The 16,395-nt window shown below is 47.9% G+C and overlaps 2 protein-coding genes across 2 annotated transcripts in view; both read left to right on the top strand.

The window, feature by feature from the left end:
- The first annotated feature begins 17 nt into the window (after positions 1–17).
- On the top strand, positions 18–10,741 carry taf1b (TATA box binding protein (Tbp)-associated factor, RNA polymerase I, B). The gene is made up of 15 exons (XM_024291047.2): positions 18–568; positions 828–926; positions 3,021–3,108; positions 4,497–4,594; positions 4,668–4,760; positions 4,967–5,066; positions 5,411–5,564; positions 5,631–5,730; positions 5,804–5,951; positions 6,026–6,200; positions 6,270–6,307; positions 6,379–6,466; positions 7,585–7,655; positions 8,861–9,089; positions 9,175–10,741. The coding sequence occupies exons 1-15, from the start codon at positions 530–532 to the stop codon at positions 9,368–9,370; spliced, it is 1,716 nt and encodes a 571-aa protein (XP_024146815.1). The 5' UTR covers positions 18–529; the 3' UTR covers positions 9,371–10,741.
- Positions 10,742–14,942: 4,201 nt separating this feature from the next.
- klf11a (Kruppel-like factor 11a) overlaps positions 14,943–16,395 on the top strand; it is a 4,927-nt gene continuing 3,474 nt past the window's right edge. Inside the window, exon 1 of the mRNA XM_024291727.2 lies at positions 14,943–15,352. Coding sequence (XP_024147495.1) covers positions 15,320–15,352 — 33 coding nt within the window. The 5' untranslated portion in view covers positions 14,943–15,319. The remainder of the gene's footprint in view (positions 15,353–16,395) is intronic.

The raw sequence follows: 16,395 nt of genomic DNA, 5'->3' as shown, positions 1-16,395 counted from the left end.
CTTGATGAGTTCCAGAGCAAAACATAAGTATGCTCTGAAAGTGAACAACCAGGTGGATGCACGTGATTTGGAAGAATCGACTGGAAATACAGAATGAAAAGTTGATTCTTGAGAGGAAAACAGCTTTAACCGGGACGCGGAGGGATTTCCGTGTTACATAAGAGCATAGGAAACATCTGGTTGTCTATTTATAACCTCTGATCTAAATCCACTCTCATGGAGATCCACAGCTGCCGTACATTCAAGCTATTCTACGCTTTACCAGTTCTCAAATGTCTTCAACCCGCTTTCTTTTTTATTTTATTTTATTTGTGTATTTTTAATTTTTACTCTTGCATTTGTTTTCCTCCAGATGCGTGCAGCCTTGGAGGTGAAAACAACCATCAGAGTTTTCTTCAAGGTCACGCAGTGAAAGCTGGGGGTGGGCGCGCGGGGGGCTGCGGTCTCTATTGGCGGACTGTAGGTGGCAGCAGCGAGCCGCGTGTCCCGGGAACCACCGAAGAAGAAAGCTGCTCCCCCGCTGCTGCACATGTTTACTGACCGTGGAAGAATGGACGAAGAAGAAACGGTAAATAAAGCCTCCCCCGCTGTTTGTCATCTCTCGTTTTCTAGTCTTCTGGTTTTCCGATAACCTTCTCGAACAGTTTCTGCGGGTAAATGTGTGACAGACTTCTAGAGTGAAATCTAATGACAAAAGTCTTTATGTTATGCTGAGCTTTGAGGCTTCACCAGTGATGGACGCGCTGTGACATATGATTCATTACTATATTAACCACAGCATGTGTACGTCATGACGCAACAGTAACCTCCAAACCTGCGCGTTTCAGGCGGGTTACGCGCAGCCGTGCGCTCAGTGCGCAGCCGTGGACTGGGGCCTCACGGAGGAGGGTCGCTTCTTCTGCAGGTCCTGCCACAATGTCATCGAGGTAAACATCTGAGCATCTGGAGCTTTGCCACGTCCCTCACGAACACCTGGACGCTGACGTCACAGGCAGCATCAACACACTAGAGCTCTACCAACAGCAGAATGAGAAGATCCATTTGTCAGAGATGGATGATGTAGTCAAATCAGGACAGCAGCTGTGAGTGGGGTGTCATGGAGGTTTGGAGGAGAGAGAACACAGGAGTCATCTGTTCGATGAAACTAGAAAATAAAGACGAACAATGTCGAGGAAACGGGCAGAGGAAAGTGTGGATGACTTCAAAGTAATTGAGATTTTATGAAGTCAAGTTTTTGAGAAACAGGAGGGGATCGTAGGAGAGGAGGAGTGTAAACTGAAGGAAGTGGAGAACCCTCGAGATCAGTGTGAGGAAGGAAGGAATGGGAGGTCCCATGTGGTCTTTCAGTGGGGGTGTCTACAGAGGAAAGTTAACCAGAGAGGAGCAGTAAGAGATTTTAGGAGACTAAGTGCACACGGAGAATGTGCTGTTAAATCTCCAGGGAGGGGTGTGGCTGGAGTGGAGGCACCTGGGACGTACAGACGCTTTCCCAAGGTTAGGATAAATGTTGTTTACTTATATAGCGCTTTACCATGTTTAAAGCGTTTTACAGTAACAGTCCCATCCATCCATTCACACACAGCTCTGCTGCTGTAAGCTTCAACCACAAGGAGCCATGTGAGGTAGAGTGTCCTGCCTTAAGATATGAGCAGGCAAGGCAGGAACCAAACCTGCACTCTTCTGATCAGAGGTCGACCGCTCTATATAGAACATATAAGACAGCATGAAAAACTGTTTTCATTTCCACAATTCCATTAAAAATGAAACTTTCATAGAACACAGATTCAGGCCCCATTGTTTAATTGACTTCAAGAATTTATGTTTATCTTCACATAATGGAGCTCCAGCTCATAAAACCTTCAAAACAGGATTTTTAAAAAATGACAAAACTGGAGAAATCTGGCCACATTTTTCAGGGTATGAATGTCATACTCTGTGAGGGACTCCCTCCCAAAACCTGTACGATGTTTTCACTGTCAGAGATTTGGACAAACAGCCCATGCACGGAAGAGCTAACAGATGTTCCAGATGTGGAGAAGATCACAGCCATGACGCTGTGAAGCCTCTCAAACCAGAATGCTGTAACTGTGGAGGGAGCGCAGAGCGGCTCATGCAGGATGACCAGTAACATCCAGCAAACTGGGATGAAGGATGGGGTGTTGTGTGCAGATACAGTCAGAATGGTTGAAGAGGTGAATTGGTGAAATAGGAAATGTGAACAGGAAAGAGTCATTGGAGGGAAAGTTTGGTTAGATCTGAAAAAAACGTGTTCCTTCAGAGTTAATGTCAAAATGGAAACCAGTTTGAAAATGTAAAGAATAGAAATGGTGGTGAGAGTCATCTGGAAGCTCTGGAGCAGTGGAGTGTAGACCTGGTTCTAGACTGTAATCTCATTATGAGGACTAGCCTCCTCCACACACATACTGGAGCCCTGCACCACACAACGTGGACTCCTCTGGTCAGAACTTCATTATGGTGCCAACACATTTCTGGAGTCAGAGAGATCCTGTTCATTTCAGGCTGAACAACCAACTGCTTCTGAGGCTGAATATGAGCACCCTGATCAGAGGAGGACACAATCTTATAGAGCGAAGCCTTATCTGTGAAAAGAACTATCAATACTTGAGAAAAACACATTTATGCCTGTTCACTCGCTTCTATAGCATTTTATTTTGTGTAGACTTGATTGCATTAAAATTTTCAAATAGCAGAACATTAAACCTGATTTCCCATTATACTGCAGAAACCCTGGTGCAAATTTGGCTACTTTGGGTTTTTGCATGGAGTTACACTACAACCCTGCTATAATTACCATAGTTTCTACCAGTAGTTAACATTAAAGTGTTGTTGCTCTGGGCCTTTGACAGAGCTTGACTGCTTCACTTTTAGGACTAACTGCTCAAAAACCTGTTAAAACCGACTGACAGTCAGTGGAGAGCTTGGTTGCAGTTCTGTTTACTGCCAGCAGGGGGCGACCGAGTCAGATGGTGTTGTTGATTCAGTCTTCCAAATCTCCTCAGAGAACCAAGGAGGTGGTCGACCTCTCCTTCATCCAGGGAGCCAATCGGATCTCCACCCTCAGCAGAGACTCCAGAAAAAAGACAACAGGTCTGTGGCCCCCACTCCCAACCCCCCCACCCACCCCCACACACACACACACACACACACTGATGCTGTTTGTTAAAATAACCCAGGATTTATACATCCCTAGGTACAGACTTAATCCAGCTGTGGTTCTAAACTCTTCAAATGGTTTCCGTGTTCCCACTCTCCAGCCAGAACGGTGAGATTTAGATCAATTAAAGCATGAGCCCCCGCGGACCCTGAGGTCCTCCAGCACTGGCCTGTTAGTTGTCCCAGCAGTGAGGACCAAAACCTCTGGTGAGGCCTCATTCCACCTGGGGTCCAGCTCTGTAGAGCAGGCCCTGCGCTGCCCCGTGCTGTGCGGGCGCTGCTGCGATGCCCTCGTGGTCGGGCTGGGCCTTGAATAAATGGATCCTTGTACTATCGTTTCTACACAGTCGTACCAAGCCAGATTATTTCCTTAGATCTGCAGTTTTTGCTCTTTCTTCAGTTTTGTTGACAAGGGTCCTATTGGGGGAACTTGGGGGTGGGGGTGGGGGGAGGAACTGGGGGAGAGAGGGATGTTAATTTTGTGTGTCTGTGTGAATTTGTTTTTAAACAATCTGTGTTTTTTCTGTTTAATATGCATTTTATTTGCTTTTAAGCACTTTGTGTTTCGGCCGAATGAGAGGCGCTCAACAAATAAAGGTTGAGTTTGAATGGAGAGGCTCCAGATTTTAGGCGGCGTGGCTTTCTGCTGCAGACTGAAGCATCTCATGACACCCAGGATCCTCGTGTGTGGGTGTGCATGGGGGCTCTGACCTGCTGAGGAGAATCCTGCCTCGGTTTGGTAGCTCCTATCCTCCTGTGGAGTAGAGCTCAGTCGTGTTCTTGACCCTCTGCGGGTCCAGTTCTTCGTCTGAGCGCCTGCGCTCTCGGGCCTTCACAGAACTTTCTTTGTACGAGGGAAAGTAAAGCCTCGTCAGGCTTGGAGGACCTGCCTCAGAGGAGAGGGGTTTGTATTATTCAACCACCTTGAGGTTGTGACTGATGCTGTGGAATCCAGCGCGGCGGTGCTGCCTTCACCTCATCACCAGCTGCTCCGGGTGTGTGCACAGGCTCCGCCCCTCTGTTCCATGCCATCAGCAGTCTGTCTTAAATCCTCTGTGGCCCTGGCTCACTGAAGTGTGTTTTGGTTTGTGTTTTTCCACCATCTTCTGGCCTTCACCCAGACTCCTCGATTCAGACCTGAACTCTCATTCAGACATTAGCTTAGTTTCCAGTTTTAGGTCTTTGAGATTCCAGGTGAAGAGTTTGTCCTTTGCTTTTGGGTTTGACGGCAGCCTCTGCGCTGGTCTGAAATGTTTGTTTCCTGTTCCTCATCGTACATGTGGACCGTGTTCAGAGGTGAACTGCTGTTCCGTGTTGTTCAGGTGGGGGTCACATGTGGATGGTCTGTGAAGGTTTCCAGGTTATCCTGATGAACCAGGCGGATGCACTGATAAGACTAGGAGTCCATCCTCACTTCAAGGTCTGAATCTGTCCTTACTGATCTACAATCCATGCCTGAGCCCGTCTGATCAGAGTGTGGCTCCACGCTGCAGGACGGCGTGCTCCGTCAGCTGTGGAGACTCTACCTGCAGAAGAGCCGGCAGGCTTACTGCGTCAACCGGATTCGGAGCGCCAAGTTCAGATTGGTGCGTTTCCGTCTGTTCCTCACCTTCATTTGAAAATCTGTACTTAGATGATTAGTAGAAATACTAACATTGATCTTTTATTCAATCACATCAAATTTTTTTATTAGATCAGTTTTGACTGAACTTTTAAAGTGCAGGAATAGCAGAATACATGTCTTCAGGGGAGGGTTTTGTGTGATGAATGAAGTGGTACTCTGCCCCCCCAGGGAGCCACAGACTCGGATTCAGACAGTGGAGCTGAGACGTCTGCAGCCAGCGGGACGGATGGAGAGTCATACCCCCCCAGCAGCCCCAGCTCTAAAGGAGGTATGAAGACGTGGAGACGGCAGACCCCTGATCTCTGCGGGGGGGTCATTTCTACCAATGTTTTTCCTGTTTGGTCTGAATTTGAATCAAATGCATAATAAATGAAAGAGAACCATTTTTTAGTTTGATATTTTGTACTTCACAAAAGAAGACATTAGTGTGTTTGAGATCACCCAGCGCCTCGCCTGCATCGTCCGTTAGACCAGGTGGGTGCAGGTGGGAGGCGAGGAAAGGCGCCTGAGATGCAGGCAAACAGCGAGACTGTACGACTGTTTTTTGTTTTATTATAATATCCATAACTTATTGTGAGTATTGTATGTTGAGATGCTGCCTTAACCCCCCAGGCAGTGACTGGTCCGGGTCCGTGGACAGCCTCTGTTACCTGACGCCTCGGCAGAGGCGGAGCCGCAGCCTCCTGAGCCTGAAGAAGACCTTGGCTCTGATCCACTTGGCTCTGGTCTGGAGCCGAGAGGCGCTGACTCTCAGCGACCTGCTCTGGTAATCTGCTCCTACAAAGCAGGCATTGAGCTGACGGCATCGGGCTGATTCCATTTTCGCTCTCAGGCTGGTGAACTGCGGATGTGTCCCGTATGTGAACGCTCATGAACAACTCCCAGAGCAGATGAAGCTGTACGGCAAAGATGCTCTTCTGTTTAATGTAGAGGTAATGACCAGGAGAGGGCTGCCGTGTCCGCGGTTCTGCTTTGGTTTGTTGATGTGGTGAACGCTCTCTGCAGACAGTCCCCTCTCACCGCTCGCTGCATAAGGAGGCTCAGGATCTGCTTCGGTTCCTGCAGCTTCCAGCATTTCCTCCCATCAGCCAGCAGACTCTGATGCACCCGGCGCCACTGAGCCTGCGTTATCTGATCGATGCAAACCTGCCCGGTAACGGCTTACTCACTCCCAGCTGGCTGACGTGCATGCTGCAGTTGGCTGAGCTGCTCCTGTCCCGTGTGCAGGTGAGCTGCACAGGTGGGTCTGCAGAGTGACGGAGCTGGCAGGTTTGTTCCAGGAAAGCAGCCAGACGATCCACCCTGAGCGTCAGCCCAGCCTGCTGCGGTACGACCTGCAGGCGGCGGCGCTCATCATCGTCACCATGAAGCTCCTCTTTGGCCTGGACGACCACTCCGAATGGTAACCCCCGTCCCCCCGCCTGCATCCGTCCAACAGAGTCTTGTCTCAGTGTGCTTCTCCTGCTTTCAGGGAGTTATCCAACAACGCCGGCTGCACAGACGGCGAGGGTCAGTGAGGTACCTCTGCGTGCGAGTCTTCTGGTGGGGGCTCTTCAAGCTCATGCTTTTTCTGCTGACAGGGGCTCAGTTTAATCTGCGGAGCTGGTACAAACTGATGCAGGCCGCTCAGATCCGAGCTCGGCACAGGAGGGAGCAGGATACAGCCAGGTCAGGTTCCTCCTCTGCTCCTCTGTGGAGGGATGACTCCTTCATCACTGTGTTAACTGCTCCTTTTCTCTCTCTGTCGCCCCCCTTGGGTCACATCTGTATGGAGACAAAATAGACTCACTCTGATTTGTGCATGCGTAATTCTTGATTTGTGACTCATATAATAAGTTTTGTGCATAAGTTAAAAAAAAATACAATTTACACATTTTACAAATTAAAATTACAACAGTTTGAAGCTACTTGCACACGCAAATCTTAAAAAATTACACACGAATCACTTGTTACGCACACACAAAACCTCAGTTACACACATCTCTATTGTGACTTATTTCACGTCTCACAAATTCATCTGTGAGTGATGCATTAGAATGCCCCCTCATCAGTTCTCTTATCAGCTGTTTAAAACTTTGATTATATATAATATCTAGTAAAACTTGATATTTTCCCACTTTCTTAAACAGATATTCCCAATAATTAATTTTAAAAAGTCTAAATAAGTGTTTTTAAAGCACTTATCCCTTTGAAAAGTAAGCTATTTTCCAGAAAAGAGCATTCCCGATGTGCAGCAGCTCCCTGACAGCTCCTCCGACACAGAGCTCTGTCCTGAGCGCTGGTCACAGGGTCACAAGGCGGCGCCGGACCTTTCTAAACTCCCGCAGATTGAAGCGGGCCGGTGCTGCCTGCGATCGTCATGTTTCACGTCCAGAACTCTGTGCATTGACTTTATAAAAGCCAGCTTCGAACAGGCGGTTGCGTGGGGGGAGGGGGGGGTCCCTGGTCCAAAGCAAAGGTTACAAAGCAATTGTAACGTAGCATAGACATTCCATTCATCTCCTTCAACTGAAGGAGGTTCAGGGCCACACATCTGGATCTAACTGCTGTTCATGGTCAATAGGTGGTGCTACAGGCCCCATCATGGTTCGGCTCAAGCTAAGATCTCCAAGTAGAACAAAGTCGCCTAAAGAAGTTTCATTTTCCTCATAAGAATCTGGTTTCTTTATTATTTCATGTAAAGATCCCAAATGATTGGAGCAGTTTTCTGACGATTCCTTCACAGGTTTGTCTGCAGGACAGCAGCCATGTTCATTTACTGCTTCATCTGCCGTGTTTTCTCACAGGAGACAGTGGACAGCCAAAACACCCGTTGTCTCCAGAAAGAAGGACAAAAGTTGGATCATGAAGAAGAAAAGTAGGAGTTTGTTCTGGTTCTAATGCTGCTCATTGTTTTTGCATCCCTGCTGCACTGAGAGCCTCATTCTCTACGTCCTGCCTGAATCTACTCTGTTACTGAGGTCCAGAAGAATGGGAGGTTCTTCAGACTCAGAAAAAATGGCTCAAAGTTTAGATTCCCCAATCGGTAAACTCCACATTTATCCTTAAACTTTGTAAATCTGAAAACGTGTAGAGAATTTTCCGACATCCTGGTTCCTCCAGGAGGTCCACAGTTTGTTAGTCCAACCAGCTCCCATGTTCAGGAGCTCCACCCGAACCTGCAAAGATTAAAGTCCATGTCAAACCTTTGCTGCAGCGTGGAAGGACTTCTGAGGAAGAGCATCATATCCTCACGTCTCCTCTCAGCACAGGAGCTTCTTGTCTGCAGCAAGAGGTGGGGGGGTCATGGAGGCTTTTAGTTGTTAAACATACGTGCTGTGATTAGTGGTGAAGGATATTTGCTTCTGTAATTTATGTGGAAACCTGCTGGAGCTTCATCAAAGCTCAAAAGTTGTCTTTCTAAAAATCTTTGCAACTGCAGTTCCTGTCTGCATCTGACAGTCGTCCCTCCGTCTGTCTTACCCCGGGCTTACACCGCTAGCGTCAAGGCTTCGTTGCGTCGTGGGAGTGGACTAGCTACAGCCGATGACTTACACTGGCTGCTGCTCCAGCCACAGCCTGTGAAAGCTCAGCCCAGACAGAGTAGTGCTGGATCTCTATGATCAGCTTCTCGTTGTCCATGGTTATGACTGACAACGCTGTGCTGCAACACACTTTGAGTAACCCGAAAACTACGTAATGTTGACGACACGCTGAAACCGGCGAGTTCAGCGGAAAGTTTGTTTTATTTTTGAAATATACCGGATGCACTTTACATTCGCTCACGTGGTTTCCGGTTTAAGTCGTGAATAGCCCCAAAGCAGTGACGCCCCAGTGATGACGATCAGCTGCGGCGTCCGTCAAAATTTGAACCAAACGAAAAGGATTCGCAGCGACGCAGAGGTCAGTCCGCAGACGCAGGACGTGAACGCCTGCAGTGGAAGTTCCTCTCGCACTTTTAATGTTACGAAAAGACTACGGGGCACGCAACTGAGCCGTGACGCTGGCGGTGTGAGCGCAGGGTGATCCTGATCCCCTCCTCAAAGTGTGAGGAGGAGCTGACTGTGGTTCTGATCTCTGCAGGAGTGGCAGAGCAGCTGCAGCTGTGCTTTGAGAAGCTGTCCTCTCAGCCCGAGGGCCTTAAAGAAGCCCCCCCCTCCAGCTTCAGGTTCTGCTGGGGCGAGCAGAAGGGAGCTGACGGCCCCAGTCTTCACCACACCGGGCTGGATGGAGTGGTGGGTCTTAAAAATGGCATTCTCACCCCCCACAACCAGTCCTACTGGCATTCGTCGCTCAGACCCTGCAATCCCGGGTAAGATTAGAGAGACACAGACGTTCCAGAGAAGTCAGATCTCTAGGAGTGGAGATTTTCAGAACTCAGAAACGCTCTTCTGCAGGAGATGCCAAAACCACCTGTCGGATTTGGAAAAGACGCTGCCGAGCTCCTTTGTTTGGCTGCTGGGACTGTTCTCCTTCCTGCTGGACGTGAAGCCCAGCTACCTGTACGAAGAGGTCCTGAGTGTGGAGAGACGGGTGTTTGCGGACCGCAGACAGGACGGAAACCAGGACCAGAACTTTGGCTCAGACCTCTGAAGGAAGTTAAACTCCTCAAACTTCTGCCATCATCTGCCTCATCCATTCACCTCTAGAGAAGAATATGTTCAATGATGTTTTAAAAAGATGCAGCATGAGAGGAAATCTCTTGTTAGGTGGGGGGTCAGTCTGTGGACCGGATCTTCAGGAGCTGTCTGAAGCTCTTTTCATAGTTGCCTGAGTTTGGGTTTTTGCCTGTCAAAGCAGAGTGACAGGTCTTTAGAGCTCTTCCGTTTCAGACTCCAGAAGCTCATGATGCTTCTTTTGCTAAATGTTCTGGCCGTGCGTGTTCAGCTGAAATCTCAGCGCACGCACACGGACAGAGCTGGAGGACCAACATAAAACTGGTGATAGACGTTGACTGTGGGAATGAGAAGCTGTTATCCTCCACCCAGCTTTGACTCATCTCAGATCATAAAGCTGTCTTTAAAGAGGCACGATAACTCCAACACAAGTCCTGTTTCAGTGACGGCTGTCATGATCGAGGAAACGGACGTGAGAAGAAGCATCTGCTCAGGTCTGGCATGTTCAACACTGGCTACTCTTTGTAGAATCAGGGTTCTCACGGGGTCTTAAAAACATTGAATTATGACTTTGGAAATAGCATTAAAAAGACTTAAAAAATCTTAAATTTTGATATCTGAACTTTTAAAAATTGTGCTGCTTCAAATTTCCCAGTTTCACATCACATGTCAAAATTAACTCTTTCCAACTAAGATTATTTTGATCAAATGATGTAAAAAAGATTTTGTATTCTTTAATATGATTTTTTTCATTGGAATACTTAAAAATGTGAATTAATTAAGAAAAAAGAAAATAATGAAATAGTTTGAAAAATTGGTCTTAATTTTTAACATGCATTGCCTTAAAACATCTCAAAAAGTCTTAATTTTAACTTGAAGAAACTGGTGGGAACTCTGTAGAATGCAAGTATAAAATGATTTGATTTATCATTAAAATGGGTTTTTTTTTAAGTAGCAGTTTTCTTTTGAATTCTGATGTGCAGTGTTTGCAGCAGAGCAGTTTAAGATATCTGTGTTTGGTAACGCTGTGACAGTTTCTCAGTAACATTACTGTTTTTGATTGTTAACACGCCACTACCATTTCTGAAAGTTAAATGATCTGTCAGAAGGGTAAATGAGAGGCCTAACTGTAGGATGAGTGATTATGATTATGTCTTAATGTCTTAAACACAAACCAGGACACTTTTAACACACCAAACAGGTGAAAGATGCTGTTGAAATGGAGAATCTGGAGCAGCTTGAGGAAAAGTGGACATTATCCAGGTAGAGACATGCTTTACAGATGTAAACCAGAACAGCTCTTTGAGATTGTAACTTTCATTTCATTAAAGTCCCCCTCTGATGAAAATCCTGTTGTTTGAGTTTTTAACATGTATTTGTGTCATTTTTCTTCTGAAAGAGAACAAATGTAATAAGACATCATTTTGTTTTTACATTTCCGAGTATTTCTCCTCTTAAATCAATCAAACTGTCTTGGACAGACTCTGTTTGAATGAATGATCTTCTTTCCATCAACAGCTCTGCTGCACATGCACTAAACCCTCATCTGTTCCTAGTGTCTAGTTCAGGTTCTGGAGAAGAGAAGATGGTATCTTCACATTGACTGCAGTCAAATGAGCCGCCGTTCACATTTCTGTGGTCAAATCAGCATCACTGGATTTTTGGTGTGAGTTTCATCCAATACTTACGGTAGCAGGACTGAGAACGCTGGAAAATCTCCACCAGACTCCACGGAGCTTCTTGATGTGACCACGGAAATGTGAACGGCGGCTCATTTGACCGCAGTTGGAAAGGATTGTAAATCAATGAAAGAGCATTTTGATGTTAGCTTTGATTATTTTATCAAGAACTCTGAGAAACCAATGATTGAATGTATTGATCACAGTCAATAAACATTGGAGAATTAGCTAAAAGAGTCTTTGATGAACTGGAAGGAGAAAGAATCAGGATTTTGGAGGAAGTTCTGTCCATGAAGATCTTCACTTCCTCGTCCAGCTGACATCCGGATCAGAACCATACGGCTGGACATTACCCAGATTGATGGAGGTTTTTATGTAGCAGCGGTGAAGATTTACGTGCAGAACTGCTATAATCATACAGGGGGGGATCAGGGGCGGAGCTGCTCAGCTCCAAAAGCCACACCCCCACAGAGAAGATTTTAGAAACAGAGGCTTCAGATCAACATGAAAAATGTCTTTTTAAGATATTTAGGTTGTGAGATTTTGGGTAAAAACGTCATAATTAAATACTACTAGAAACTTTTTTAAATATATCATAGGGGGACTTTAATTTATGTTATATAAATGTTTCCAAATGAAATGTATGAAAATAGGTTAATTACTAGTAAAATTGTTTACATTTTGAGTTGTTTCCTGTTGTTAAAGTTTGATTTATTTTGTAAGTCTGTGGCCCAATCCGAATTCTTCCCTTTCCCCTTAGCCCTCCCCTTCATTTATTCCTCCAAACGGAGGGTGATGAAAGAATAGTGTCTACTATTTCGGATGGGATTTTTGTTCAGAGCTTCCAGCACTTGAAAATATGTAACAACAGCTCTTTTATAACTTTAAAACGGTCATGCTAAAACAAAAAAAATCATTACTTACATTTAAATGTAAACTTCTGTGGTTCAGAGCGCACCCACAAGAGGAAAAGAGCTTCTCTGCACGATGTGGACTACTCTCGCGATGGAGGACTTTGGACTCCTCTGTTTGGAGGGTAAAATTTAAAAATAATAATCCGGACACGACTTTGACTTCAACTACCACTTCCAACTAAGGGGGAGGGAGAAGGGGAGAATTTGGATTGGGTCTATCAGTTGGCCTCAAAGAGAGTCTGGAAAACCATCTCAGAGGGGAAACGCAGTTTTCTGCAGGTGCGGGTGGAGAACTGTTGACTTCAATTAGGAGCGTTGTCGGGCGGTGGAAGGAATACACCCTGCTGACACGCCTTCCCTTGAGAAAGCACTGGCTGACAACTTTGGGGTGGAGCTGTCCATCACTCAAGCTGAGGTCACTGAGGTAGTCAAAGAGCTCCTCAGCGGCGAGGCTCCTGGAGTGGATGAGGTTCACCCCGAGTACCTTAAGTCTCTGGATGTTGTGGGGATGTCTTGGCTGTACGACCGGAGCAGGAGCTTGGTTCGTATAGCCGGCAGTAACTCAGACCTGTTTCCGGTGCATGTTGGACTCCTGCAGGGCTGCCTTTTATCACCGGTTCTGTTCATAGTCTTTATGGACAGACGCCGGAGGGGTTCTGGTTTGGGGACCACAGGATTTCCTCTCTGCTCTTTGCAGATGATGTTGTTCTGTTGGCTCCATCAAGCCAGGACCTCCAGCATGTGTTGGAGCGGTTTGCAGCCGAGTGTGAAGTGGCTGGGTTGAGGGTCAGCACCGCTAAGTCTGATTCCATGGTTCTGGACCGGAGAAAGGCGGTTTGTCCTCTCTCGGTGGGTGGAGTGCTCCTGCCTCAGGTGGTTCACGAGTGATGGAAGATCGGAGCGTGAGATCGACAGGCGGATTTGAGCGGCGTCCACCGTTATGCAGTTGGTGTACCGGTCCATTGTGGTGAAAAGAGAGGTGAGCCAGAAAGCAAAGCTCTCAATTTACTGGTCGATCTTCGTCCCAGTACTCACCTATGGTCATGAGCTTTGGGTCATGACTGATTGAATGAGGTCCTGAATACAAGTGAACAAAATGAGCTTCCAGGGTGGCTGGGCGCTCCCTTAGAGATAGGGTGAGAAGCTCGGTCACCCAGAGAGAGCTCGGAGTAGAGCCGCTTCTCCTCCACATCCAGAGGAGCCAGTTGAGGTGGTTCGGGCATCTGATCCGGATGCCTCCTGGACGCCTCCCTGGAGAGGTGTTCCGGGCATGTCCCACTGGGCGGAGGCCCCTGGGAAGACCCAGGACAAGAAGGAGAATGTTCCATCAGAACAGACTAGCCAAGAGACTACCAGTAAGAGAGGATCTAAGTCAGATTCTTGTTTAAAGTTAATGGGGAAGACTCACCTCTACTGCACGAGGAAGCATCATCTCTAAGATGCTCTGTCAGCGATGGTGTGCTGGTCCAAAATGATGTTTTTAGGTCTTTTTTCTTTAGCTGCATGATTGATCTGATTGACTGATCACTTTATCTTTTCTCTCACGATAAAACAGTGTGATCCACATGGTATTAAATCTTCTGACTTGTATTTATTTTCTATTTATTGTCCCCTCCCTCCTGTTTTTCTGCAGCAATCACACTTGCTGGACTGTGATGGCTGAAAGCTTTTTATTCTCATTCAATCTGTTTGTGAGGCTTGAAATTCTAAACAAAAAGCCTCACGATTTGTGTTTTCAAAACCATGTTGTGGCATTTCCAGTATTAATGAGTTGTGTGTGGCATGGCAGCATAGGCGGTGGTGCGTTCAGGGTCTGGGGGTTTCCTCAGTCTTCCTGCTGCAGCTGAGCTCAGACTTCCTCCAGCTCAGCTCGGGAGTGTTTTCTGCCTGGAAACAGTTTTATGCACACTTCCTTCTCCCTTTCTGTTTTTTTCTGGAACAACCTCAGTGAACTTGGGCGGAATGAACTCGCGTCACCTCCTCATCCTCCAGCTGCAGCTCACAACACCAGACCAACCTGAGCAGGAGCATCACCGCTCCGAGTGATGCGCGTGCACGGTGGGCACGGGTGCGAGGCCCTCTGTCTGTCAAACGGTCTTTGTCTCACTCAGGAAGTCGGTTTTTCTCAAGACGTAATGGCACGCGCACGTGCCCGCGGCGCTCCCGCTTGACCTGCGGTGACACGCGCTTTCATCTTTGATGTTTTCAGAACCAAATCACCGAACATGTGAACAAAGTTCAGGTTCTGTCTCGCGGTCCAAACCACAGCGATTCTTGCTTTTTGGACGGGGTTCGGACCAACAACAAAGAGGCGGGTGCTCGGCTGCCATGCACGCGCCACAATGGGTGGAGGAGGAAGGGGGCATTTCAGCCCCTCCCAGAAATTCTTGACGGAGGGGGTTGTTTACACGAGCACAGAAGTCCCCGGGTTCACGGAACCGTGAGGAGGGAGGCGTCACACAGGAAGCAGCACGCGGGAAAAACACAGACACATGGACACAAACGCACGCGCGTAGAAAGCACAAAGCAGCGTGCACGTGGAAACAAAAGTCTTAATATTGCAAAAAACAGAATAGTAGGGCAGCCTTTGGTGGGCGGAGCTCCAACTCCTGCAGAGAACCAAAACACGGAGTGATTTAGTCATTTTGAGTCTTCTTTTCTCAACAAAACGTATCATAAAAGATTGGAGATGTAAGTAGATTAACGCCCAGAGTTAACATTTGGGCTCCAAACAAAGACATTCATATTTATTGACACCTTTTTTCGTCTGGGTAGCACATTGTCCTGAAAAGTGTCAGAAAAAATATGTTCTTATATGGAAAATGACCGTAGTCACGTGATCTTCTGATTAAAACAACATTGCACTGTGTGGAAGAAGGATTCCCGCTGTGACCGGCGCACGTGCGCTGTAATGATCGGTTATATTCCGTTGTTTCTCCGCTCTAATGTCTTTTGTCATCAGTTTCTCCGCGCGTCTTCCTCGCGCCTGTCTGCTCCCCAACCTTTCCCCCAGATCCGCGGGTTCAGCGGGTTCACTCTGACACCGCTGACTCCCGGGCCACGCCCCCAGCAGCCACGCACCCCGGTTTGGACCAATGGCACGCCTGTCACGTACAGATCACGTAACTCTCCGGCGGTGATTGGCTGCGGCCCGCTACACCTTTGGCTGTGATTGGCTGAGTGTTACCAGCCGCCAGACTCCTGTGAATTTCGTTTCTGTGTGTTTTTGGAGCTTTTCTGCTCCGCAGCTGAATATCTGCTCCGCCGACAGCAGGCAGCCCTTCTCCCGCGCCTCCTCTGCCGCGCTCGCGCTCGGAACTCCTCCTTTTCCTCATGTTTGGCTTTGCGCCGGAGCGCTCCTGTCAGGTGAGTCCGGGGTCGTTCCCGGCAGGTGTTCTGAGCGGTTCGGTTGGGGGTGTCGGTGTCAGTGTCGGTGTCTGGTGTGGGTCATCTTGAGCCGGAGAGTTCCGGCCCGCGTGCCCGCGCGCGCCTGTGATTGGGTCTCATTATGGCGCTGTCACTCGGTTTATCTGAGGTCACCATGAACCCGTTGCCCCCCGTCTGCGCGCTCTAGTGCTTCGGCGCGTGCGCGCGGCTGCAGCCCGCACTGCGCCGTCGCATCAGAAAGTTTGCGCAGTGGTTTGCTTCAGCCTTTTGTTTGTTTGTTGTTTTGTGTTTGGAGAAGCGTTCCCGCCGTCATCAGCTGACCGGGACGCCGCGGCACATCAAACAAACCTGGTTAATGTGAGGATGTAAACATCAAACAAAGAAACCGCTTTCTGATCACGCGCACAGCAACATTCCTCTGGAAAATGATGTCAGCTGATGGTTTTGATGTCTTCAAACATTAAATGATTCTGACTTCGTCACGTGCTCTTTACGGCTGGAGATTTTCCTCAGTTTGATCGTTTTCCACAGAATTAAGATCTGAGCACTTTGGCGGGTTTTTTCTGGTAGAAATATACTTTTTGACGTCTTGATTGTACGGATTCGTAGTTTTTGGAAGGTCAGTGAATGCTGCCGCAGACAAAGACCTGGCGGCGGGAGAGCGGGATCAAACAAAAGCAGAGCTGGAGATGCTGTCCTGCTGGAATGTGTCAGATGGAGCTTTCTGTGATGTGTTTGTGGACCTCCAGGAAATTACAGCGCTGCTGTAAGCCTGTTGTTTGGCTTCCTGTCCCCCTCCCGCCTCATGCTGGTGTGTGGAGGAGTGTCCCGTGTATTTCGGGTGGTGGCATGTCCCCATCCTTCCTTCAGGGTGTAGGAAGCCCCCCTCTGCAGGTCCTCTCCTCCACCCTCCTGTGGGTGCAGCTGAGCGTTTGCTGCTCAGTCCTTTGTCCCCATCTCACCTCCCACACTCAGCCTCCCGGCCTGGTGGCTGTTCCCCATCAGATCTCTTCTCTCTCTGG

This window comes from Oryzias melastigma, linkage group LG24 (assembly GCF_002922805.2).
Source record: "Oryzias melastigma strain HK-1 linkage group LG24, ASM292280v2, whole genome shotgun sequence".
NCBI lineage: Eukaryota > Metazoa > Chordata > Actinopteri > Beloniformes > Adrianichthyidae > Oryzias > Oryzias melastigma.
The sequence above is the reverse complement of the archived record's forward strand: the minus strand, read 5'-3'. Positions and strand labels throughout refer to the sequence as shown.

Excerpts from the sequence above, each read along its gene's own strand:
- taf1b (XM_024291047.2), top strand. The coding sequence starts at position 530 with ATGTTTACTGACCGTGGAAGAATGGACGAAGAAGAAACG. Across the intron at positions 3,109-4,496 it reads CTCCAGAAAAAAGACAACAG|GTGGGGGTCACATGTGGATG; the intron begins GTCTGTGGCCCC and ends CGTGTTGTTCAG. Across the intron at positions 9,090-9,174 it reads CTCAGACCCTGCAATCCCGG|GAGATGCCAAAACCACCTGT; the intron begins GTAAGATTAGAG and ends GCTCTTCTGCAG.